Here is a 27347-nt window from a genome sequence, read left to right on the forward strand (position 1 = left end):
TACCAATGACAGGGGTCTATTTACTAAGCAGTGTTATTAGACAAAGTGAAATGAGATAAGGTATCAGCCAATCAGTTCCCAACTGCCTTGTCACAGGCTATGTTTGACAAATGACAGTTGGGAGCTGATTGGCTGGTACCTTATCTCATTTCACTTTGTCTAATAACACTGCTTAGTAAATAGACACCACAGTCATGATAATTAATGCGGAGCATTCGGCATGTTTTTGTCTGTTTAAAAAGTGCCAAATACTGCCTCTTATCAGAAACCAATTCATACATATGCCTGTTCCACTTACAAACATTGGGGCATTCTTGTCTACTTTTCATACTGTACTTGTCCTCCAGAAGATGCTTAGGGAAGTTTAACAAGGGAGGTGGGTGGACTTGGCGACATATGTCATCATGGGTGACAGGCAAGACAGATGATTGTGATAAGTGTGTTATATCACACTCTGGCCCACTCAGTCTTTACTGTGCTAGTAGTGGCTTATTGACTATTTTTGTATCATCGCAATTTGCAACACATCCCATCTTCTCTTTCTCCATCCTGGTCTGCAATGAAGAAAATCTTCTAAATGGAGTATCTTAATAAAAGTTATATTACAGGGGGCAGCTAGTTCATACCCTAAAATAATGAAACTTTACAATAGTTCCTCTTTATACTGTACCATCAGATTGAAACACAGGATAAAACTTGCATTAAAGCAAAGGATGGTGACATACAGAGGATGATAGGTCATTTCAATCATCTGTGTGAATATATCTGATTGCAAATTTAAGCAATTGGCCACAGTCCAATTAACACAAAACATGTACTTACAGTATTTACCCAAACCACATAACTTTTCTGATTCACCATCAGTGAAATATTAGAACTGCCCAAAGCCAGCATCATGCAAAACTGGAAAAGTTTTGGAACTTCCGGTGAATTACTTGCTCTGTACCGTAGCTGCTGTTCTGAGCAAGCACTGTTAGGTGCAATTAAATTACCATTTCACTTTACCTCCACATGTATGAAGCTTGAATGGTAGGGGATGGAAGTACCACGAACTGAAAAGATGTGTAACCACAAGAGATGTGTGGGGAACACCATGTTTTGGTATTGGTTCTGGTTTTGGCTCTAAAACCATCTACGTGTTATGATTTTAGTGTTGAATCTTGTTACATATGGTCAATAACTGTTAATATTACATTATTTGGATATGAGTTTGTTCCTACACATTCACAGAATGGGTCCTGTGCATGCGCAGACCCCCAACAATCGGATATGCACATAGATAGAACGAGTCCTGCATATTAGCATGCAGTACCCCCAAGCCGCAGCATGAATGACAAGCCGCAGCCGTTTGGGGGCGGCGCCGACCTGCTTACCTTGGAAAATTTACTGGGATTGCTGAGTCCATGGTCTGCGTCATAGGTTGCAAATTTCCTAGCCATGCAATCAGTCAGGAGCTGCCAGGCTGAGTAAGCTTTGGTTATGCAGACTGACCAATGCAGCCACCATCGTGACCGATGGTTGTGATGGAGGCACTCAGATCGCAGATCCATGGAGGAGGTGTCTATTTCCTGCAGACACCTCCTGCTGCATTTGCATTTTAATTGGATGGCATTGCACAGCCGCTTCCATGTGGCTGTGCAATACCGTCCATCTCTGACTCATGCCCTGGTGTCAGACTAGTATTTGTTTGTGTACCCGGTGTTGGATATTCATCTGTGTTGGTGTCTGGAGGCGTGTACAGAAAGCTGGCAGGCATAAGGAGACCTCCTGGCATGTAGTGAAGAACACTTCACTGACTGGGAATCGAACCCGGGTCTCGGCGGAGAGATGCCGGATTGTACTCACTAGACCACAGGAACATCAGTGTTGAAGACAAGTTGTTATGTGCAATCAGAAGAGAGTGTGGCAATAGATTGACCAGGCTGATACTGAATTAGTACTGTAGCTATAATAATAAAAACATTCTACTTACTGTAACCGGAAATGCTGGAGTGGTAGATCTTGGCAACATATACATCAGGTTGAAACTGGGTTGTCGCTGTAGTCCAGGATCCAGGAGTACTCAGATGGTAGCAGGACCAGATGCAGATAAAATACCGGAATGGGTAGTAGGTGATGATACACCACGAACGGCATCGAATGGAGCAGGAACCAGGAACACTCACCATTAGTGAGAATGGTATACACAGGCGAGTTGTAGGTTCAGATAACAGGATCAGGTAGGTATTCACTGTGCAGCTAGTGGGATAGCTGCCTCAGGCATAGACAGAACCGGACTCAGATTTGACACCGGAATGAATAGTGTATGACGATACCAGTAAGCAACAGGAGCTCAGTATAGTTCACTCAGTAGGAACTGAGATTAGACATTGTACTGGCAATTAGGTAGAGTCAGCAGCTGAGATATATACCCTTTGCTTACCTGGGATTGGCTGAGCAGAGGTGGTACGGTGATTGGCTGTTGCAGACAGGTGATCGGGACTTGTCACTGCAGTACTCTGTAGCAGTCTTAGATCTTGCTTGAGGCCTAGCAGGCCAGGAAACACTGAAGCCTGTGCACTGTGCATCAGGGATGTGATTGAGAATGCTGGCAGAATCGATAAGTGACCAGACGGCAAGGGAAACAGACCCGGGTTGTGACAGTACCCCCTCCTTGAGGAGTGGCCACAGGACATCTCTTTGTCTTCCCAGGAAACTTGGTGTGAAAGCTTGAAACAAGATGAGGATCATTAACATCTTCAGAACTCACCCAGGATCTCTCCTCAGGACTAGGGACCTCATTCAGACCCGGTCGCAAACGATGCGCGCTCGCAACCGGGTCGATGTTTTGGTCCTGTGCACTGCATGTGCACAAGCCCCGGAGCGAGAGAGAAACTCTCGCTCCGGAGCTCACTACAAAAGGGCAGGGCAGGGGGGTGGTTTCCTTAAGGAATGCCTACCGTTTTGTGGGTCGCCGCACTGACATCAGCAGTGATGTCAGTGGGGAGCTTCCTGCTCGATCAGAGCAAGAAGCTCCCTGGGGCTTGCGGTTGCCGAGACCCAACCTTAGGGTCTCATCGCAAGCCCCGATGGTCGCGATGGTCTTGACCATCGCGACCATCAAGCTGGTCAGTCGCTAAGCTGTGGGTGGTAACCCACAGCTTAGCTAGCAACCAGGAGGCCGCACTAGAAAAAGCAAGTGGCCGTCCTCATTCAGGGCGAGCGGTCGCTTCTTGTGACCGCCTCTGAATGAGGGCTTATATGCTTTCCAATAGACCAGATATTGGATTTCTCCATAACGACATTGAATGTCGACAATGATCTCAATCTCAAATTCAACCCCTCGCTGGGCCTTGGCTGGTGGAGGTTTTGGTGAAGAAGATTGGAACCTGTTGAGAATAAGAGGTTTGAGGAGAGACACATGAAGGAATTGGGGATCTTGAGTGATGGAGGAAGCTGTAAACGGTATGCCACTGGATTGATGATCTAGATAATAGGGAATGGACCGATAAAATGAGGAGCGAACTTCATAGATTGAACTTGAAGTCTGAGGTTACGTGTGGTTAGCCAGACACGATCGCCCACTTTAAGATATGTAATGCCCTCCTTTTTATGTCAGCAAAGATTTTGTAACGAGCTGAAGATTTTTTCAAAGTGGCATGAACTTCCTTCCAGATGCATGAAAAATATTGCAGAGATGCTTTGGCCGCTGGTACATCAAATGGTTAGGAAGGGAGTGGTTCCAGATGAAGTGTGGTATGAGTTGTTATAGGCAAATTCGGCCCATGGCAGAAAATCAATCCAATCATCCTGAGAGGAAGTGATATACATAAGGAGGAAGGTCTCGAGATCCTGGTCGACCCTCTCAGTTTGCCCTTTGGACTGCGGGTGATACGCTATGGAAAACTTTAATTGAATCTGTAAGGAAGAACAGAGAGCTCGCCAGAAACGAGCAATGAACTGTGACCCCCTGTATGAAACTATTTCTTTGGCTAGACCATGGAGACAAAATCTTTCAGCAATGAAGAGCTGAGAGAGACGTGGAGCAGCAGGTAATCCTGATAGAGGTATAAAGTGTGCCATCTTCGAAACCCTGTCGACTACAACCCATATGGTGGTAAATCCCTTGGAGACCTGAAGGTTGGTAATAAAATCCATGGATATATGGGTCCAATGTTGTAGTGGAATGGGCAGAGGCTGTACTAGTCCAACAGGCAGCTGGCAAGAAATCTTTTGCTGGGCACACTGAAAGCATAAGGATACTGTACATCAGAATGCATGGAAGGCCACCAATGGGATATTTTGATAAGTTCCAGAGTCTTTTGACACCTGTAATCTCAGGGAACTTGGAGGCATGAGCCTATAGTAGTAGCTGTTTACGAAGTTCAGGGGACACAAAAGTTTTCTCTAGAGGAGGTGTAACCACATCAGTAGCAGCAAACACAGTAGGGTTGCACAGTAGGGTTTAACATAGGATATTGTTCAGGAGCTTCTGCTTCGTCCTCTGGGTTCATGGACAGAGATAAGTCATCTGCCTTACAGTTGCGAGAGCCAGGACGGAAGGAAATTTTAAAATCTGGAAAAGAACAATGCCCACCGGGCTTATCTGGGCGTGAGGCATTGGGCAGTCTTCAGAAATCACAGATTTTTGTGGTCGGTGAATACCGATATTGGGAAACTGGCACCTCCCAGCAGGTAACGCCATTCTTCAAAGGCCAATTTGATAGCTAAGAGTTCTCTCTCACCAATGGGGTAATTTATTCGGCAGGTAAGAACTTTTTGGAGAAAAATCCACATGGTGTAGTTTTTCTTCAGATCTCTGAGATAACACTGCTCCTACACCTTCAGAGATGCGTCCACCTCAAGAATAAAATGTTGAGTGACATCAGGTTGGCAGAGTACTGGAGCAGAAATAGCTGGAAGGCCGATTTTGCTTCTGGAGACCATTGCATTGGGTTTGCACCCTTACGGGTTAATGCAGAGATAGGAGCTGTCAAGGTAGAAAATCCTTTGATAAACTTCCTGTAGTACTTGGCGAAACCCAGAAATCTTTGAATGCTTTTAAGGAATTGGGGTCAGCCCAGGAAAGTACAGTACTGCTTTAAACTTTTCAGGATCCATCTTTAGGATGGTACCTGAAATGATGTATCCTAGAAAAGGAATGTCTAGTACTCCAAACACACATTTTTAAATTTTACACTAAAGCTGGTTAGTATGAAGTCTTCAGAGGACATCTTTCACTTGGCCATGATGAGTAACAAGATCATTGGAAATTATAAGGATATCATCCACTCAGTGGTACAGGAGGTCACGAAAAATTATTTCATGGAATGTTGAAATATGGCTGGGGTTTTGCTCAGATCAAAGGGCATGGTGAGGTATTCATAGTGCCCATCTCTAGTGTTGAATGCCGTTTTCCATTAGTCACCCAAGTGAATACAGATTAAATTTATGCACCCCTTAGATCCAATTTTGTGAAGTCAGTAGACCCCTTTGCCTTATCAAAGAGCTCTGTGATCAATGGTAATGGATAGCGATTCTTGATGGTGATTTAGTTGAGTCCCCTATAATCAATACAGGGGCGAAGTCCACCGTCTTTTTTCTTAATGAAGAAAAACCCTGCACCAGCAGGAGAAGATGAAGGTCGAATGAATCCTTTGGCAAGATTCGCTTCGATGTACTCGATCATTGATTTAGTCTCTGGCACGGATAATGGATAAGTCTGACATCGGGGAGGTGTTTTTGCAGGTAGTAACTATATTGGACAATCCCATTCCCTGTGAGGAGGCAGAATGTCAGCCCCCTGTTTGCTGAAAACTTCCAGATAAGAATGATATTGGGATGGTAGTTTTTCAGCCAGATATCAGAGACCTGGATGGGGACCACTTTCTCCAGACATGCTTTAGCACAGTTCTTACCCCAAGACTAGATATGCATGGTAGACCACTCGACCTGAGCTTTGTGCTTCTGTAGCCAAGGAAGTCTGAGTACAATAGCATGGCTACCCTTAGGAATGACAAGAAATTAAATTTCTTCAGAGTGCAATGTTCCTACCTAGAGTTTAACAGTTGACTTGCAGTCAGTGATGGAGCCATGAGGAATCAGACTGCCATCCACAGCCGACAGTGATATTGGATGGGACATAGTCACAGTGGGTATCTGATGCTTGATGACATAGTTGTGTGTTATAAAGTTCTCAGCAGAACCAGAATCCAGGAGAGCAGAAAGAGACTAACGTTTATTGGCAAGTATAAGAGTTACAGGAATCACAGAGTCAAGTGGTTGAGAAGAGGGATGTATTCCTCCTACTTTTTTGCCTCTCTGAGAGATTAGGAGTGACCGTTTCCCAGTCGTTTGGTACAAGAAGAAATCAGATGTCCAACTTCACCACAATATAAACATAATTTCAACTTATGTCATCTCTGACATTCTGCAGACGAGAGACGGGACCTACCAATTTGCATGGGCTCTGTATCAGGTGTGGAATTTTTAACAGGAGTAGAAGAAATCCCCTTGCTTTTGCTTCTTACACCATAACGCTCTTGGAGGCGTAAGTCAATTTTGATGCACAAGGAAATAATGCCCTCCAATTGGATGGTAGATAGCGGGTTGCCAATTCATCCTTAATTCGGTCAGAAACTCCATTCCAGAAAGTGGCTATAAGAGCTTCCTCAATCCATTGCAATTCAGATGTTAAAGTCTGAAATTGAATCACGTTTTGACCCATAGATCTACTGCCCTTGTTTAACTGTAATATATCTCTGGATGCTGACGTAGATCTTCCAGGCTCGTCAAATATCTTGCGGACGGTGGTAAAGTCAGTATAAACAGACAGTAGTGGGTCAGATCATTCCTATAATGGGGATACCCAATCCAGAGCTGGCCCCAGGAGCAGGGATGCAATATAAGCAATCTTGATTTTGTCAGATGGAAAATTGGCAGGTTGCAAAGTAAAGTGCACATCACATTGGTTTAAAAACGTTCCTGACCGGGAATCGAACCCAGGTCTCGGTGCAGAGATGCCGGATCATACCCACTAGACCACCAGAGACGTCTGTGTTGAAGACAAGTTGTTATGTGCAATCAGAGGAGAGTGTGGCAATAGATTGACCAGGCTGATACTGGATTAGTACTGTAGATATAATAAAAACACTCTTCTTTCTGTAACCGGAAATGCTGGAGTGGTTGATCTTGGCAACGTATTCACGTGGCTGAAAATGGGTTGTTGCTGTAGTCCAGGATCCAGGAGCACTCAGATGGTAGCAGGACTGGATGCAGACAAAACACCGGAATGGGTAGTAGGTGATGATACCAGGAACGGCATCGAATGGAGCAGGAACCAGGAACACTCACCAAGTACTGAGAATGGTATACAGTACACAGGCAAGTTGTAGGTTCAGATAACAGGATCAGGTAGGTATTCACTGTGCAACTAGTGGGGTAGCTGCCTCAGGCATAGACAAAACCAGATTCAGACCGGACACCGGAATGGATAGTGGATGACGATACCAGTAAGCAACAGAAGCTCAGTATAGCTCACTCAGTAGGAACTGAGATTCGACATTGTACTGGCAATTAGGTAGAGTCAGCAGCTGTATACCCCTGGGTTACCTGGGATAGGCTGAGCAGAGATAGGTGGTCGGTGAGGCTCAGGCTATCATATGGTTGGCTGTTGCAGACAGGTGATCGGGACTTGTCACTGCAGTACTCTGTAGCAGGCTTAGATCTTGCTTGAGGCCTAGCAGGCCGAGAAACACTGAAGCCTGAGCATCTGGGATGTGATAGAGAACGCTGGCAGAATCGATAAGTGACCCGGTGGCAAGGGAAACAGACTCGGGTTGTGGAGCAATCTTTCTGTATCTGTAGCAATCCATGGACCTCCTTCTGTTAACACATGAAGCAGTTCCAGGGGTCTTCCTCTATACCTGTCTGAACTGCATCTGATCCTACCAACAAGTCCAGACAGAGGGCCTGATTCAGCAAGGAACGCAGTTGCTTATAAGCATGCAATCGTCTGATTGTTATGTATTGTACATGGGTATGCATCGCACGAATGAGCCACTGCGATCGGGAAAGCGATCACAGAAAATATGCAGACCCATGGCAGAGTGATTGACAGGAAGTGCCGTTTGCGGGTGGTGATGGGGGGGGGTTGGTTGAGCAAACGCAGCCGTGCCAATGCGTTTCAACGGCGTTGCGGGGGCATGCATAAAATAGCCACTGCGATACCAGACGCATCCTAAGGCCTCATAGCGTGCGCTGAAGTAAGCAATTCCTGAGTGAGGTCTGACCAGCGTTAACTGTGCGTATGGGTCCGATGTTACCGATTGTTTCACTGTGTTGACAAAGTATACGGATGTGAGTAAGGGGAAGTGGGCATCCTAATGTTAGGCTGCATTCGCAATATGAATGCAAACATTTACATATCACCACTGATATTAGCAACTGCGTTGCGTGCGTATAAGCAGAATAGCGATCCGTAGTGATTCAGGCCCAGAAACACCTACAGCATATTGCTGTACATCAGCATCTCCTTCCCAGAGCAGCATACATTGCAGAAACACTTATGTCCATCTTTATCTAATAAGTAACCTCAACTAAGGTACCAGTCCTGGCATGTGTGGCATCTAAACTGCCACAGGAGATGCAAAAATCCATTTTTCTCCTTCAAATGTGACCACAATCACCGAATACCCTGGGATTTCATCATCAGATCTCACATTAATGGGTCACTGTACATGGGCTTTGCACATTCTGCTGTGTTCTTAGAACCATCATCTCAATATACTGTAAGCATAGAGATGGTACCTTAGCTCTGTGTTGTAACCTCATGATCTGCAATACTCTGCCACATTACTACTACTATCTACTTTTATTAAATGACCAGGCTTCTATTACTGCCACTGTTTGGCTGCTCCATGATTATCATCATCATCCAGTTTATTCCTTTGGCATACAGTATGCTGAAAACTGAGATCCATCTGCATTTCCACTTGATTCCAAAGCTGTAAACGCCCAGTTTCTTCCTCATTCTTAGTGTTCTTTTCATGCACTGATATGTCTGATTTGGAGGTGGTGCATGGGACATTACAGAATTATTTTTGCATTGGGCATTCTTACTGGTACAGCCCATCGTGGCACCCTGGCAGACAGTGCTGCTCCGAATGGTTCTCATGGGGTGGTTGCCGGTAGACAGGAATGCCGACACTCCCCGCTATGAAGTCGCTTACCTTGTTTCTGCCTCTGCTACGGACGGCACGCTCTGGGTGTCTCTTGTGGGGTTGTTGATGAGAGACGGGGATGCCAGGACACCCTACTGTGTACTTGCCTTCTTGCTTCTCCGTCATCTCCGCTCTGCCTGGATTGGTACCTCTTCCCTCAAGCTAGTCCTCCACTCTGATGCTGGTGAAAGTGTCCAGTACGTGCTTCCAGTTCCTGTGTGGGGATTCTGGCTCCAGTGTATGCCTTTGTTTGGTCTCAAGTCTCCTCGTGGTTTTGTCTCAGCATTCTCAGCTGTACTCCAGTGCTGTGTTCCTGCTGGCTGTTACATCTCAGCACTGCCTGTCATGCTCCTGCTCTGAGTAATTCAGCAAACATCAGATATCATCCCAGTGTTCTCAGCCATGTTTTCATGTTTGTGTTCACCATCTGCAAATTTCATCCCAGCAGTCTCTGCAGCAAACAGGTGTCTGTGTGGACTTTTATACCAGCCCGCAAGGCTGCTGCTCAGTCCCTAGACTGCACCATCAACAAGTGTATACCAGCCCGCAAGGCTGCTACTAGGTCTCTGGACCGCACCATAGCCAAGTACATACCAGCCCGCAAGGCGGCTACTCGGTCCCTAGACCACACCATAGTCAAGTATACACGAGCCCACAAGGCTATTACTCAGTCCTAGACCACACCATTGCCAAGTTTATACAAGCCCACAAGGCTGCTGCTCGGTTCCTAGACCGCACCAGAGCCAAGTATACACCAGACCACAAGGCTGAAACTCTGTCCTAAGGGCCGCAACTGGGATATTATATCTTCTTCCTTCAAGGACTATTTGATTCAGTGCTCTCCACCGCATCCAATAATCTTCCACCCTATAGCTTTTGGTCCGAAGTTACTCCTGACTGAGGATCATAACACTTGTATGCATAAGAGCAGTAGCAGAACCAGTACTAGCAAAACTTGGCCATGGTCTGAGCCTGTCCTTGCCACTGTGGGTAGTGTATGGTATGTTGGCTATTTTCTTTTCCTTAAACAAACCCCAATATTCTTCACAAATTGTTCCCCTAAGAGCTGATGTTTTTTTCTTTGGATGTTTGTTTGCACATAGAGCACCCTTTCTTACACTATCTTTCACATGAATGGCAAGCAACGTATCGACAGTGAAAAGGTCAACAGTGTCTAGGTAGACACCAAATGGTTGACCGGTATGAAAGGTTAGAAAAAGGAGGGAAAGCAAGTACTCTATTTATACCTGACGAATTATACCTCATAAGTATAAAATATAACTTTTAATGATGAAGATTAAAACCTCTTCAAAAATAGGAAATAGGACAACATTTACATACAATAATAAACATGTTAGAATGTGGGCCTACAAAGGCCGTCAATTAGCACTAGGACAACACATAAATATTACTACAAACATGTAAATGAAAACATAAATACCACAAATATCAATATCAGTGATCCACATGTATATGTTAAAGAATATACTGCTCAATTAGCACGTGAAAGGTCAAGGATCACTGAATCATATTGCTAAGTATTGTTGAGTAATCAAAAAATCATGGTGAAAATATAGAAACAATGCAAATAATCAAGGGTTAATTCCTCTTTTTCATAAATGACCGTATGCCACCTCCTACATAAACCTTCTAAATCGTCTGTTTCTAAATTGAAATAACATGAAAATTATATATACTGTAGTGTGTCTATCCAGTGACACTCATATATCAATAAATCATTATATCCATGAAATCGGAAGGATATAGGTGTTAATAGTTCACCAGGAATTGTCCAGTGACTTTCACTATAACAGCATGGTGTACTTGTACATAAACAGCAAGTATGATGTGATCATAAGGTAAATGTGCTAATTTACAGGTACAAAAAGAATAAACGTTTAGTGCAGATACCACTCACTAACAGCAAGGGGAAAGGTGGCTGCTGTGTCCCATGTACTGATAGTATAGAATGGGACATCAGTGGACCCTCCACATATACTATGAGGGTACGAGATAGGTATATGGCACCCACTATAATCCCCCTGTTGCTTTTGGGGCAAAGTTTGTCTTTTTCCCCCACTACATCATTCAAAAGATTTGATTGGGAGCGAGATCTTAGACTATTTGGGAGGAAATTACTCCTCAAAAAATGATTTGCCAGTCAGGAGAATAAAGAGAACTATAGTGGCATGGGTACTACTATAGGAACAGTTGATGATAAACCCCTATCTCTTACGGAAGAAGAATTTGAGGCATTAATTATGCTAGAAGATCTCTTAGAAGAGAGTGACAAAACCACCTGCACAACCCAGATGACCAGAAGACAATTGTGTAAGAAAAAGTCCACATTCACTCCTCAAGAAACTTTGTGTCCAGAAGTTAAAATTTTTATGGACCTTGTATCCAAGGAGATGGATCAATTGCAACTTACCAAGGCCTTTAATAGATCCCAGGCTAACAACTTGAGCCTTGAAGAGAGAAGAGTCCTTAAACAACTTCAAAAATGGAATTAGGTGATAATTAAACCATCGGACAAAGGTGGCAATATTGTCATATGGTCAGTGGATATGTACCTACAGGAGGCATAAAGACAACTTAATAACACAAAATGCTACAAACCTCTCCTATGTAATCCCACTAATAATTTTATGTATATGTACGAAAGAATGATTAAGGAAGCGCATAAGAAAGGAACCATCTCTAAAGGTGAATATTCATTTCTTTAAGTTGAACATCCAAGGACACCTACTTTCTACTTATTACCTAAAGTACACAAGGACAAGGTCAAACCACCAGGGAGGCCTATAGTCTCAGGGATTTCGAGCCTTTTGGAACAAGCAAGCATCTTTTTGGACAGACATCTGAGACATCATGTGATTAGTCTCCCCTCCTATCTTCAGGACAAATCTGACATCCTAAGAAAACTTAATGATGTACAGCTGGATGATGACCAATATTTGGTCACATTAGATGTGGAATCATTATATACCAGCTTAGAACGCCATCTGGGAATAGCAGCTGTCAAATATTTTCTAGACATGGAGGGTAACGATACTTACTTTTCTACTGGAGCTTCTGGAATTCATTTTGAGCAGAAATTACTTTACCTTGCACAATAAATTTTTCTTGCAAATACGGGGAACAGCGATGGGTGCAGCATGTGCGCACACATATGCAAACTTATTCTTAGGTTGGTTGGAAAAAGAACACGTCTTTAATGAAACCAATGAGAAATTTACTCGCCATATTACAACATGGCCACGTTATATTGATGACATTTTTATGATCTGGCATGGGTCAGAAATAAAACTACAACAATTTATTAATTTGCTTTATCATAATACCCTTAATTTAAAATTCACACAAAATATCAGTAAAGTAATGGTCACTTTTTTAGACCTCAACATCTCTGTTGACAAGGGAGGCATGATAATCACGGAATTATACAGAAAAGAAACATCCGCTAATAGTGTTCTTCACCAAAGTAGCTCACATTTCCCCTCTACTGTCAAGAACATTCCCAAGGGGGAGTTCCTGAGACTACACAGGAACTGCTCTAAGGAGACAACCTACAAAGAGAAAAGTATGGAACTCTCACAGAGACTCAGAAACAGGGGCTATAGCAAACGATCAATCAAGTATGCCCAATACCAGGTATCAAAACTTAAGAGGGATCATCTCATTTTCTCAGACAAAAGGATTGATTCCAGTAAGAACAATATTCGCTTTGATGGGAATTTTTGCCAGGAATGGCGCAAATTACAGGAAATTGACAACAAACATTGACATATTTTACTATTGGATTCTGATTTGAAGAATTCATTGGATCAGAAAGCAGCCTTCAGCTGGCGAAGATCCAATAACCTACGAGATAATCTAACCAGGAGTCACTTTCGTCCCAATCTGAAAAAGATCTCTAAAATTAAAGGCACCTTCCCATTTGGAAGCTGCAAAGGCTGTAAATATATGACTAAAAGGAACTCAATAGTGGACAGATTTAACAACACCATAGAGATTAGACAATTTTTCAATTGTAACGCCATTGGGATAGTATACTGTTTGGAATGCCCTTGTAAATTGAGATATGTGGGCATGACCACAAGAGCCTTCAAGCAAAGATTGTTAGAACATGTGGGCAACATAAGAAATACCTCTGCTGAAATTGGAAAGTTTAAAAAACTAACATCAGTAGCAAGACACTTTTTGGAAAAACATGAAGGCTCACCACAGTATTTACAAGCATACGGCTTGGAGCATGTGAGACTAGGTATTAGAGGAGGAGACCTAATGAAAATACTCCTTCAAAAAGAAAGCCAGTGGACATTCAGATGAAAAACTGTGAACCCTTTTGGTCTTAACGAGAACATAAACTACACGGCTTTTCTTTGATTATATAAGTCTGATTTAAAACAAATATTCTTTTTTTTTCTTTCTTTATGATGAATTTAATCTGATAGATATGGTTTAAAATTAATATGACATTTAGTTATCTAGTTACTTTCTTTCTCTTTTTTGTTGTTACTATTTCCGTTCAATTGTTTACTTTCGGCAGCACAGTGAGAATCTTTTTTGGTGCACATCTTGAGACAAGCAACATTAATTTTACTCATGCATATATATGTACTTATTATTATTTTTTCATATTTTTTGTATTTTATATTCCACTATGAATATCTTCCCTTTAAATCTTGGATTTTTGTCACTTTATTATTTTTAATTTTAGATTATTGAATAATTTATTATTCATATAGCATTCTCATAAAAAAATTTATGCTTACAACTGCGATTGCATATCGCATTACTTATTCACTTCACACCTTTTCCTATATATTAAATTTTTTTATTTCTAATATTTTACATTATTTTCTTCACCTACTCATTATTCTTGACACCACTACACTTATTAATATTCAACCTCTTTCACCCTTCTTTATATATATACAAGTCAGGTGCATAAATATTGGGACATTGACAGAATTTTCATATTTTGGCCTCTATTCACCACCACAACGGCTTTGAAATGAAACAAACAAGGTGTGCTTTAACTGCAGACTTTCAGATTTAATTTGAGGGTAATTACATCCAAATCAGGTGAATGGTGTAGGAATTACAACGGTTTCTATATGTGCCTCCCACTTTTTAAGGGGCCAAAAGTAATGGGACAAACTAAACAATCCTAAATCTAACTTTCACTCTTTAATACTTTGTTGCAAATCCTTTGCAGGCAATTACAGCCTGAAGTCTGGAATGCATAGACATCATCAGACACTGGGTTTCATCCCTGGTGATGCTCTGCCAGGCCTCTACTGCAAATGTCTTCAGTTCCTGCTTGTTCAATGATACATTTTGCACACACCCCCCGTTTCTTTCACTCATTTCATGATTTAATTGGCCCATAAAAATGTCTTTACTATTATTTTTCCTCCCCCTCCTTTTTATTCTATATAGGTTATTTATTAATTATTTTCTAGTCGATAATTCATTTTCATTATTATTTCTGATGTGTTATACATGTGGTAACTATTATGTTACTACATGTATACAATCCTATCACACCAATTATATTGTTATATTATTATAACTAAAAAAACCTCTTTGCGGACCAATACTGCCTATGTCTGATAGGCTCTTGACCAACACACCCTTACACACTATTGGCCGATGGAATCATTATACATAGCCAGCTCCGTGACACATCGGAGCTCAATTGAAAAAGCCATTTGGTGAAATGCACGTCTTGATGATGGTTGTTTCCGGTGCACACGAGGAGACTCCACAGTGACACTGCGGCCTCATGCCCTCTCTCTTCAGGTACTTACTCTTTTTCTGGGACACGCTACTCGCACCACCTCATGTACTGTTCCCATTGCACTGCTGTATATCATCAGTGGGGTGAGAGTTCCCATGCGAGCAGGCTGACTCCCACTATACAATGTATTACTATCTTTCCTAAGAAGGTTTTGGGTGCTGCTGATAGTTCACTAAGCATTTACTAAGGATTACCTTACATGCCTAATTGCAGCATCTCCGGATTTCCCTTATCCTCCTCTCTATACTATTATATCTGGTTATCCCATTTTTTCTACTGACTCACCTGGTATTTTGCAGGATTGTCAGAACCAGAGTGAGCAACAGGAGGATTATAGTGGGTGCCATCTACCTATCTCATACCCTCATAGTATATGTGGAGGGTCTGCTCATGTCCCATTCTTTACTATCAGTACATGGGACACAGCAGCCACCTTTCCCCTTGCTGTTAGTGGGTGGTATCTGCACTATATGGTTATTCTTTTTGTACCTGTAAATTAGCACATTTACCTTATGATCACATCATACTTGCTGTTTATGTACAAGTACACCATGCTGTTATAGTGAAAGTCACTTGACATTTCCTTGTGAACTGTTAACACCTATATCCTTTCCGATTTCATGGATATAATGATTTATTGATATATGAGTGTCACTGGATAGACACACTATATATAATTTTCATGTTTACTGTATTAGTGTACACTGACAGCTCATATTGGGTCATATTTGAATAATCTCCTAGTACTACATCACGTTACTCATGATATTACATATGTAGGATTGTATACTATCCTTTTTGAGCCAGGAGTCTAGTGCGTTGTTTCAATTTAGAAACAGATGATTTAGAAGGTATATGTAGGCGGTGGCATATGGTCACTTATGATATAGATATATATGATATAGAAATCCTTGATTATTTGCATTGTTTCTATATTTTCACCATGATTTTTTGATTACTCAACAATACTTAGCAATATGATTCAGTGAGCCTTGATCTTTCACGTACTAATTGAGCAGTATATTCTTTAACACATACATGTGGATCACTGATATCATTGATATTTGTGGTATTTATGTTTTCATTTACATGTTTGTAGTAATATTTATGTGTTGTCCTAGTGGTAATTGACGGCCTTTGTAGGCCCACATTCGTACATGTTTATTATTGTAGGTAAATGTTGTCCTATTTTCTCTTTTTTGAAGAGGTTTTAACCTTCATCATTAAAAGTTCTATTTTATATTTATCAGGTATAATTCGTGCCCCAAACTAATAGAGTACTTGCTTTCCCTCCTTTTTCTATCCATACTATTACTCTTCTGGGCGCACCTCCACTTCCTCTAATCTTTGTTCATATGACTAGTTATATTTATTAACGATTTGTGGAGTATTTCTACCACCTTACTGATTCCCATTTCCTGTTGGTACCAGTGCTTGGGGTATTCCAAATCTTCCCTTCCCTATTTGTGCTAGGTATGAAAGGTTGACAAGTACAAAAGGTCAACAAACAAAATGTCAACATGGATGAAGATCGACAGGTACAAAAGGTCGACATGATCAAAAGGTTGACATTGGAATGGTCGACACATTGTTTTTTTGTTTGTTTAATAGGGTTAAGCACTTACCGGAGGGTTAGGCTTTAGAGGTTGTGGTTAGGGTTAGGCACTATGAGAGACAGTTAGGGTGAAGATTAGGGTTAGTAAACAAAAAAAGCTGAAGTCGACCAGTTTTGTGTTGACCATTCCAATGTCAACCCTTTGACCACGTCTACCTTTTGTACCCATTGATGTTCATCCATATTGACCTTTTGTACCTTTTGACCATGTTGACCTCTTGTACCTGTTGACCTATTGCCTGTCTACAAGTTGTTGCCGATCTTTTGACTGCCTATCTAAATAGTGTAGATCTTTTAATCCACACCCCTTTCATATTGCCTTTATAGAGAGTACAGTGTAGCGGGTAAGTTCCAGATGACCAATGGGAGACTGAGATGTTGCAAACAACTAAGCTTTTATTCCAGGCTTGAAAAGGCAGAGCCAGTGTAATGGCTTTTTACACAAGGCAAACACAGTTCAGGAACAATAATTCAGCTTACATGAGACAGTACTTCAAATGGGCAGAGTATTCACAGCACAGTCAGGGTTCAGATTGTCCAGCATAAAGAGAGCTGCTGAAGGTGAAACCTCACCCTCACATTCCCTTGACTAACTCAACTTACCGTTTTTATACCTTATCTGGTCTTCATTGAGGTGAGGGTTTGGTTCCTCCCTGGCTACAGGAGGTTAACCCTTTCCTCAGAATGTGGGAGAGACCCACTCTGTCACATAGAGGATGACAAAGTTTGGGATGCTCCTATTCCAGAGACTGATCCTATGAGATAGGTAAAAGAGGGTCTGGTAACTGGCTTTTCAGAGCAACTTCCCTAAACTATTGTTAAAAAAAACTGGTTTATTTAGGCCTAGTTAAAAAATGTCACATGTCCACACCAGTATTTTGGTGCGAAGATACTGCCCCTCACACATGTATAGCCACCTATATTTTAACGATAAAATATTTTTATTATCTTTTTTTGGGGGGGGGAGGGGGATTCTTTTTTTTTGTGGCACTTATTCATTTCATCTAGTTCATCTCTAGACTTTTTCAAGGTGGATTGCCTATTTATTACCAAGGTATTTTTACTTGAAGATCACTTCTTTGCATTTAACATAATTGATTACACATTATAGTATATCCTAGCCTCACATTTAAATTAAATTCCTTTGCAAAAAAAACCCAGTTTAAAACCCAGTGATGAATAATAAATGGCAACTTAGTCAAATATAAATGTATGTACAACCTTTCCTTAGATGTTCTACTATAAAATGGCAGCAAAGGGTGGGAAAAAATGGCTTATACCGTATGCCTAAGATAACACACAAGATGCGATTTCTCCGACTCATGACTGTTCATCTCTAGTAACCACATCACCAAAATGGAGCAGCTATGTGCATCGGTGCACAACATCTGCAGAGTATCGCCCACCTCACTTACACTGAGGACGTGCAGAGCTCCCGTGGCACATACGTCTTCTGTATAGCAACTACAATGTAAAGAATCCCACCAAGACCCACTAAACTAATGCAGGATCAATAGCACCTGAGGGGACAGTAATACTATTTCACTGCAGTCTGTACTGACAAAACCAAGTTACTTTATACTTGGGCTTGGGTGGAGAACCCTTTTAAAGATTTACTCATTGTGACCTTCAGTATAATGAAGACGTCCTTATTTCCAACTATTATAGTGGATATGAGATTAATACATAGTAATGACTGAATTATGCTTTCTGTAGTCTAACATTTACACAATTTCTAGGGAGCACTAGGAGGTCTCCTCACTGGAATCACCATGGCTTTTTGGGTTGCAATTGGAGGTTTTATATATCCTGCTCCGGTATCCAAGACACACCCACTGATACTAAGGACAGATCAATGCCAACTACTCAATGAAACTTTCAACGCCTCATTATCCACCATCCTACCTACCACACTGACAACTACCACTACCCTAGCACCAGAAAGGTAAAAATGTATTTATGTTTGACAGATCAGGTTAATAAATCTTGTATTGTATGTCAGACCCTTGTGTTGCAGAGTACTCTGGAGAGGTAAATCAACACACAACCACCAGTCTTGTGCTTTAAGATTCCTCTGACTATAATTACATGTCATACAATAATATAAAGCATAGTGTTCTTACATTGCAACATATTAGTATTTTCACACTACATCTTAATACAGCAGTCATTGTTAGTATTCATTACATTATTATCTATACACAAGGGAGTGAACTGTTAGGGAGTTTAGACTACATAGTCTATTCATGCTACTATCTGGTCTGACAAACATCTGCACATTCCAAGGTTTCTGAAACTCAAAGGTTAGCAAAAATCATTCTCTGTAATGTTCTGCATTTAAAGCTATGAATAACTTAAAGGCACACTCCATCTTGTCACAAAGATGGAGTCTTATGTGGATAGTTTAATATCAGATTCTTCAGTTTGTTAATTACTTTTTTTATTTGATTATAAAAAATGTAAACAGATTTATATTGATGAATTTTTCATACATTAATGTTACATTGATTTCAGCTTGTCTTATTTAAATGACAAGTATTACTTATTCTTAACAAGTTAGATATATTAACTGTTGGCAGTACAAATTCTTACCCTCGCCTAGCAGGTGCCTCATATCACTACTCTGTACTACTGGGGTACACTGTTCCTTCCAATATCTAATGCTGAGTCTCTGTCTTCCGCTCTGTCCCCAGTACACTGTTCCCATCACATGTGGCCCTGTTAGTAACATACCAACACATGTGCAAAGGTTACTGACTTCCACATGAACAACACATTCATCTGATATAATCTGTGCTGATGTGCACATTTGGATGATCTGTTGACTGTTCCCATCCTTTACAAAACCGGGGTCACATATGACATATCAATTTTCTAACATTCAAAAATACTTATTGAATGTATTATTGTTGGCACAATTTATTAAATGCCCTATTATTGCAAGAACCTTAAGCTTATAAAATAATTACACAGAGGCATATTTATGGGGATAAAATGGGTCAGCTTTATTTATAATTAAGTAAATGACACAATGGAAAAGAGGATAGATAAAATATGGTGGTGAAGAAAGAACAGCCTCACTAAGCAACTTTGCTATTTGCTCTCCAGCTTGTCATAACTACCAGCCCATCACCACAACTCAAGGTATCCAACTTCCATCCCAATGACACAAAGGGCCACCAGGACCAGTGATGCAACTGATCCCAGTAGGGTAGCAGCAGCCTATCCCATGTAATGGCAGGGAGAGCACCTCAAGATCTAAAGGCAGAGAGCAACTGTGACCATTCTTTCCCACCACAAATAAAGCTGGCACTAAAACAAACCAACACACAAGTGAATTTCTTGGCAGAAAGTCTCTTCTCCTAGGACACCAACACTGTAACTCCAAAATGGCACCTTAAACTCACCCCTTTCACAACCATAGGCTAATGTACATCAGGCCACACTAAGCACACCTCTGCACTAGTTTATTCCTTGCACAACTGGTGCAGACTGACCCAGACTAGGGTCTAACATGTTTCTTACATGCATTGTCTCCCATTTTGCACCACTTATGTATTGCCTGGTGGTTCATTCCGTACCTGGTGCTGTAGTAACAATCTTTTCCTTCCAAAATTACACGGATGCATTTCTGCAGATTGCACATTCACTGCAGAGAATACATTGTACTGATACATTTCGCTGTCCCCTTAAGAAAACATTCACATCCTATTTTAGATCACAGTATATGTTATTTAATTGATGTTACATGTTCTTTTCTCCAGGTCTGTGCTTGCAGATAACTGGTACAGTTTATCATACCTCTACTATAGTGCTGTCGGCTGCCTTGGCTGCATCATCGCTGGGCTTTTGATCAGTTTTGTAACAGGTAAGTGAATAATGTTTGTGTCTGTTATGGGTCGCAGTGTGAAATACCCAAATATGATGTCAGGGGTCGGATGTGATGAAATAGCCAGGATATTTATTAAACAGAGCAAGGTAATGCGGAGCCCATGAAGGCTGAAGAGTACGTAACATAAACACAAGGTACAGTCTATGGCAAAAATGATTGCTGGCAGGAGATTCCAATTACCTGGGGTACAAGACAGGGGTATACTTGACCAGGAGACTAAGGTAAAAGTACTGGCAACAGGCAATGGTTTCAGACAGCTGGTACAGAGCAAAGAAAACACAATAGTAATGACCAACTGAGGTCAGTGGCAGGGAGAAGACAAGGAAGTCTGTTTACCAGCAGTGGTCTGTGACTGAAGATAAGGCAATCCATTTTACCAGCAGAATCAGAGGCACTTTGGAAATGCTGACTTGAAGTTACTGTAAGCAGGATCAGAGGCACTGAAAGTAACAGGCATAGGAAACATCAATGACCAGCACTCACACTGTATCATTGGGTCATTTATAATAGCTGAAGAGCAGATGAATATCATGCAGAAATAAGGAAATTAACGCCTTGCAGTTAAAATTCCCAAGTCCCAGACAGCAGGTCACAATGGAGAATATAGTAGGGATGGCCATCGACCATTGATGCTTTCAAAACATTGATGGTGACTGGCCGATGTTAACTAGTTTTGCCAATGGTTCTCTGCCATCGGATGACTGGGAGCCAATGTTTTTTTCTTCTCTTTACAGGATGGAAATTAGTCCCGCCCCTAACAGCTGCTAAGCTCCGCCTCCATTTTTGATAGCCCTGTGGCCCGGCATCCCTCAGCAGCGGTGGCCATCAAGGGGGTGCAATCCATTGATGGTCCACAATAGATGGTTTGTGAGCCATCGATGGTTATCACTGATTGGTCCATCGATGGTAACCATTGATGGACACCCCACCGATGGCCATCCCTAGAATATAGGCACTACACAGCATAAATATATTGTACAAAGAGGACTACAGCTCCACCACAGTTGGACCGTAGTAGCAAATGGTCCCACATTTTAGAACACACTTCTAACAATGTCCACTAATATTTTGATGTGACGGTTTAATTGCCTGGTATAACAAAGCAAAATCACAATCATTTCAAACTTGATCCACCATAAAAAGGCCTCTAGTAATGTTAAAGCTGGGTAAACACCTAAACAATCAGCTGACAGATCATAAGACTTACAAGTTTTGGTGAGATATTGTAAGAGTTGTAGGCACCTACAATCACATTTTATTTCAAGAAAACCAGTTACATCTGGCTTCATGGGAGTCCTAATATTTGTGAGAGGTGATAATATAATGTTGGACATACCTGGAAGTGTGTACGGACGCTCCATCATTCATTCTGTACAATACTTCTGCTGCTGCTACTCCTGCAATCATGACCTTTCCAGCAGATGGTTTCAGGAGATGAGGCTTACAGAATGAATGGTAGATTGTAATAGAGGGTGCGCATGGATCTGCTTGTGCATCTGGACTTTCAACTGTAAGTGTAATTGTAAGAAGAATCAGATGTCAAGTATGATTGCACAAGGGTGTTCCTAGCTTTACAGATATGTGTGTAAAAGTGTCCTTTACTGGGCTTCCTGAAGGGAAATCTGCATCTTATCAGGAAGTTTAGGCCTCCTTGAAACATTCTATCAGTTATTTTAAGTCCAGATAAGCTAATAAATGAAACTTAGAGATAATTACCTCATCCCCTTTGAACTGTGCAAACAAGTTCTTACTGCCGGTGTAAGTTCCTCTGTCATCAATGTCTTGAGCAACAGAAAAGACAGAGTAGCAGACAAGGACTTATGTTGGGTACACACTGGACAATATATCATCCATTCAGTTGAACGGCCAATATATTGTTTGTGCGTTGGCAGGTGTGTACAGCCGATATGTCTGTGAATGATGTCGTTCACAGACATATCGCATCGGCTGTGTAGCCTAGCCGATGACCAATATATCTGCAGATATATCTTCTCTTCGTGCTGTGTGTATGGGCGGTCAGCCGACTGCCCATACATTTGCTGCAAAGTCCGCCCGTGACTGACAGCTCAACTGGGTGGTCACAAGTAAATGCCCGCCATTTGTAACATGAGTCAAGACACATCGGGCCGAGTGATAAGTGTGTATGCACTAACCAATCGTCAGACAGGATGGTGGATTGGTACCACAAGGGGCTGAATAGATGCTCTATATGCATGCACAGCTACTGTGCATAGGGATTGTATCCCTAGAGGGTCCAAATTCTGATCCCCACTGTCGACAATTGCTAATGTGTGTTTGTTTCTGCCCCACAAACTGATACCATTACTTTAATTAAGCAAACTCATGATTTAGGGGCCTATTTAATCTTATATTTAAATTTCATTGGCTTGTTTGTCTCTCTAGGTACGTATTCTGACACCCCTGCACCGATTGGGATAACACCAATGCAAGGTGGTCCAGTGACAGGTTTTATGGGAGATAGGGTCCCAGTCGGACCTCCCGTTGGGGTACGCTGGGCAGAACTTTGACCCAGGGAGTCTGTTCTGAGAATTCCACTGGATGGATCTGGATGAAAACGTCACATAGGGTTGGCATTGGTCGGGTCCGGTACTTCAGCTAATGAGCAACAAAAAGCAGTCAGTCTTTTAAAAAAATGCAATTTTAGGGAGGTTGCAGAATTGTAGAGTATTAGGGCCTTTTAACAAGGGGAGGGTACCACAGCAGATTCACCATCTTTACGCTCACAAAAGCAGTCCCCATAGCTTTCTATGGTGACAGTGAGGAATCCCCATTTATCTAGCTGCAAAAAGCTTAACTGGATCTGAGTAATCTGCTGGGCACATCATTACTGTAATGCCATTTCATATTGTTACAGGTCGTGAGCACGGGAAGAACATTAGACCATTGCTAATCAGGCCAGTCTGCAATCTTTTGTGCTTCTGGTCAGATAGTTACAAGAAAAAGTGTTGGTGCGGAGTTCAACATGATCAAGTAGAAGACGAAGAGCTGGTAAGTGCACTCTTACAGGATTGGGCTAAATGCTTGGTTACAGGGAGAACTACTCACATTGGTCCTGATTCAGAGATGGACGGAATTGCACAGCCGCACACAAGTGAAATGTGCAATTCCGTCCATTTAAATGCAAATGCAGACGGAGGTGTCACACAACTCCTTGCTACAACTGCGTGATCCCGGCGCTGCGAGACCGAGGTCACAGCTTGGGGTCACCATCGGAACAATCGTGACAATCAAGTTGCGATTGTTGTCCCTTTTGCCAGGCTGCCGGAGCTTAAGCTTGCTGCAGCCTGGCCGGGTCCTGGCAGTTTGTGAGGCCAGGAAGTCTGCGTGCACCCACGCAGACCCTGGCCTCTTCCCTCACGGAAAACGTGGCAACCCAACCCCCGTTTCTGGGAACACTGCCAGGGAATGCACCTCCTGTGCATGCACAGTCCTCCCACCGTCGGAGATGTGCGCTAACCATCGGGTTAGTGTACATTTCTGAATACGCTCAGTGTAGGATGTGTGTCTGGACTGTGGATCAGAGTCTGTGAACAGGAGATACAGGGAAAGATGTATCAAGCCTTGGGGCTCTATTTACTACTGCATTGGGAATGCAGATTGTAGTGTGATATTACCGACGGAGGGCCTGATTCAGACCCACTCGCGAGCGGCTGTCCGCTCGCAAGTGGGTCGATGTTCTGGACTGAGCATGCGCACGACGAAGGAAAGTCCTTCGCTGGTTGTGTCTGATCAAAGGGGGCGTGCTGTCGATGTTGATTGACAGCACGCCCCCTTTGGTAGGCGTGCCGGGGGCATGCCTCCCTGATGGGGGCGTTCCCACGGGAACGCCTCCCGTCAGAAGCCGGCCCACTGACATCACTAGTGATGTCAGTGGGAGTGATTTTGGCTCTGATAGAGCCAAAATCACTCCGGAGCTTGCGGTTGAAAACCTCAACCGCAGGCTCCGGCTCGCAGTTTCGATGGTCGCGATGGTCAAGACCATCGCGGCCATCAAACTGCACGCTCGTATAGCCTGTGGGTGGTGACCCACAGCTATACGAGCGTCCAGGAGGACGCTCCATTTTCATGGAGGCCGGCCCTCATTCAGAGCGTGCGCTCTGCTCAGAGCGTACGGCTCTGAATGAGGGCCTGAATTCGCATTGCGAATTCAGGCAATATCACAGGGAATTACTACTACTACACTTGCGATAAAGCTCTGTCCCTGCGAATCCCCTCTGCAGCCTTATCAAGGTATTTTCGAAAAAAATACAGTGACAAGTGCCTGCGCATGCGCCGACTGGCTGCCGCTACCTTTGCTGAAGCATGGATACCCTTAAAACCTGGACTGTAATGGTGGAGTTTGGTAACCTCTAGACTAAGGGCCTGATTCAGCAGCAATCGGAACATGCGATTACGCACACAATCAGCCGATTGTTGCGCGCTGCGCATGAGTATGCATTGCACTGCACGAACATACCACTGCGATCGGGACTGTGATCGCAGTGACTATGCAGACCCATCGCAGAGTGATTGACAGGAAGTGCCGTTTGTGGCTGGTGACAGGGGGGTGGTGAGTGAAACGCAGGCATGTCAGTGCGTTTGAATGCCATAGCAGCGGCATGCATAAATTAGCCATTGTGATGCCTTACTCAGCTTGAGATCCCACCACGTGCGATTAGGTTTGCAATTCTTGAGTAAGGTCAGGCCATACTTACCTACCCCCCGTAAGTGGCGGGATGTTCCTGATTTTTCGGGTGACCCCCCGCACCCCGGAAGGGTAGGCACTTCCTAGTGAAGTGGGCAGGTTGGGGAGAATATTATCGTGTATCGGCAGGTCCGCGTGTTGGGGGCGAGGCCTAATGATGCAATTCTATGAGAATCGCATCATTAGGCAAAGCCCCCTCTTGAAAATATCCAGCGGTCATGGGTAATTCCAGTGAGGGCGTGGGGCTTAATGCTGCGACCCGGCCAGCCCCTCCCCCAGCTCCGCCCACCTGCTTCTCCTTCCCAGGCTTCTCCCGGGGAGAGGAAATCAAAAGTCAGCAACCCTGGGTCAGGCCTTGTGTAAGTGTGCGTGAGGCTGTGATTGTACTTGATGTTACCTATGGTTTTGCAGTCTTGCTAAGTATTACGGATGTGGGTAAGGTAAGGTGGACATCCTTATGTTAGGGTGCGTATGGCATTGTGATCACAGACATTAGCATACCTTCGCAGTGGGACTGTGTGCGTAATCGCTATTGCAATCACAGTTGTGATCCGTACTGAATCAGGCCCTAAGCTACTCTGTGAAAAATGCTCCTTTACAATTTAAATGATATGAGCCTCATAATAATAGCATTAAAACTCAAGAGCAAAACAAAATGAGAAACAAATATAGCTCAAATTTAAAATGTACAGATAGATTTAGAGTTGGTAGGGGTTGGTGTTCTGGGTTAACTCTAAATTGCAGTGTAAAATTAAGACTATCCAGTATTTGCATACTACTGTACATGCAAAAGCAGTATTTTCCCTGCATGCAAGTACAATGCATTTGTAGTTCTTGCATGGTTTATTTATCTACAAACAAACTTGTACCATTTTATCGCATTGCTCCCAAATTAGATTCTGTATACAGTAATTACATATTAATACATTATTATTAACATTTGCACAATCTGAGCAGCTGACCACATTATTTACCACATGTATGATTTATAAATGCATTTCCCCATGTCTTTTCTTTAAAAGGATCATATTAGTTTGAAGAAAGACGTCATGATGACACCAGAAGCAGATAAATCAGAGAAATCAGTGGAAAACGCGTACTACGATTCCTTACGGAAATCTCCACCCGGTTATAACGCTAATGAAAACTCCTACACAAACACCAATGTAGAGAAAGAATGCCGAATGTAGATAATGCAATAGCCATGAAGTTTACTGTAGCACCTAATGTATGTACTGCGGCAGTTAAAATAAACTGTTATTACCTGAGCATTGCTGTGATATATACAGTATATGGTTCCTATATCTGTTCTGTTGAGAATTATGTCACTAAAGTGGCAAGCGAGGAGTCCGTTATTTATGCACTGTACAGATTCTTTTATTCACCCATTTTGAACCCGGGTCATTGTTCCATCTATAAGGTGATCTGAGGACTGTAGATGCTTACGGTACGGATGTCACACTGGGAGGCGGGTTTTTGAAAGCCAAGGTCTGAGGCTGCGGGAGGAGGCGAAGGCGAGGGGCCTGGACGTATGATCTTCGCATCCACAAGTCTTGGTCGTTGGCTAGACCTAGTAAATGGTGCGGAGTCTAACTCACAAGGAGGTGTTCGCCAGTGACCCCTCCAAGCGGGATATGGGCTTGTGCGGCTCCCTGTAAGCAGGTCGCGGTCCTTTGACTTGGTGACCAAGGCCTGCAGGGAAAAGAGAATCAAAAACACCCGTAGCCCAAGGGTAATGCCTGGAATAGGCACGTGGGGAGTGGGATAGAACTCCTGGCTGGAGAAAGGCACTTGAGGTGCTGGCTAGAGAGGTGTGGAGATTTATTGGTAGGCTGAGGTAACAGCTGGATATCCCACGAAGTATATACCGGATTGCAGGCCGGAGATCATGCACTAGGGTGCAATGAGACGAAGGGTTAACCTGCACACAGGCTGTGATGGTGAAACCACTGTGATGAGATGAAGGGTTAACTTGCAAACAGGCTGTGATGGTAAAAGCTCTGCGATGAGATGAAGGGTTAACCTGCACACAGGCTGTGATGGTGAAAGCACTGCGATGAGATGAAGGGTTAACTTGCAAACAGGCTGTGATGGTAAAGGCTCTGCGATGAGATGAAGGGTTAACT

General features: G+C 42.8%; 1 protein-coding gene across 1 annotated transcript in view; it reads left to right on the forward strand.

Moving 5' to 3' along the window:
* Nucleotides 1-26489, forward strand: part of LOC148525807 (sodium-coupled monocarboxylate transporter 2-like) — a 121105-nt gene extending 94616 nt beyond the window's left edge. The window contains exons 13-16 of the mRNA XM_088470449.1: nt 18364-18569; nt 20389-20492; nt 23392-23525; nt 26244-26489. Coding sequence (XP_088326575.1) covers nt 18364-18569; nt 20389-20492; nt 23392-23525; nt 26244-26411 — 612 coding nt within the window. The 3' untranslated portion in view covers nt 26412-26489. The remainder of the gene's footprint in view (nt 1-18363; nt 18570-20388; nt 20493-23391; nt 23526-26243) is intronic.
* The last annotated feature ends 858 nt before the right edge of the window (nt 26490-27347 follow it).

The sequence above is a fragment of the Taudactylus pleione genome, unplaced genomic scaffold (assembly GCF_031769625.1).
Source record: "Taudactylus pleione unplaced genomic scaffold, aTauple2 ptg000100l, whole genome shotgun sequence".
NCBI lineage: Eukaryota > Metazoa > Chordata > Amphibia > Anura > Myobatrachidae > Taudactylus > Taudactylus pleione.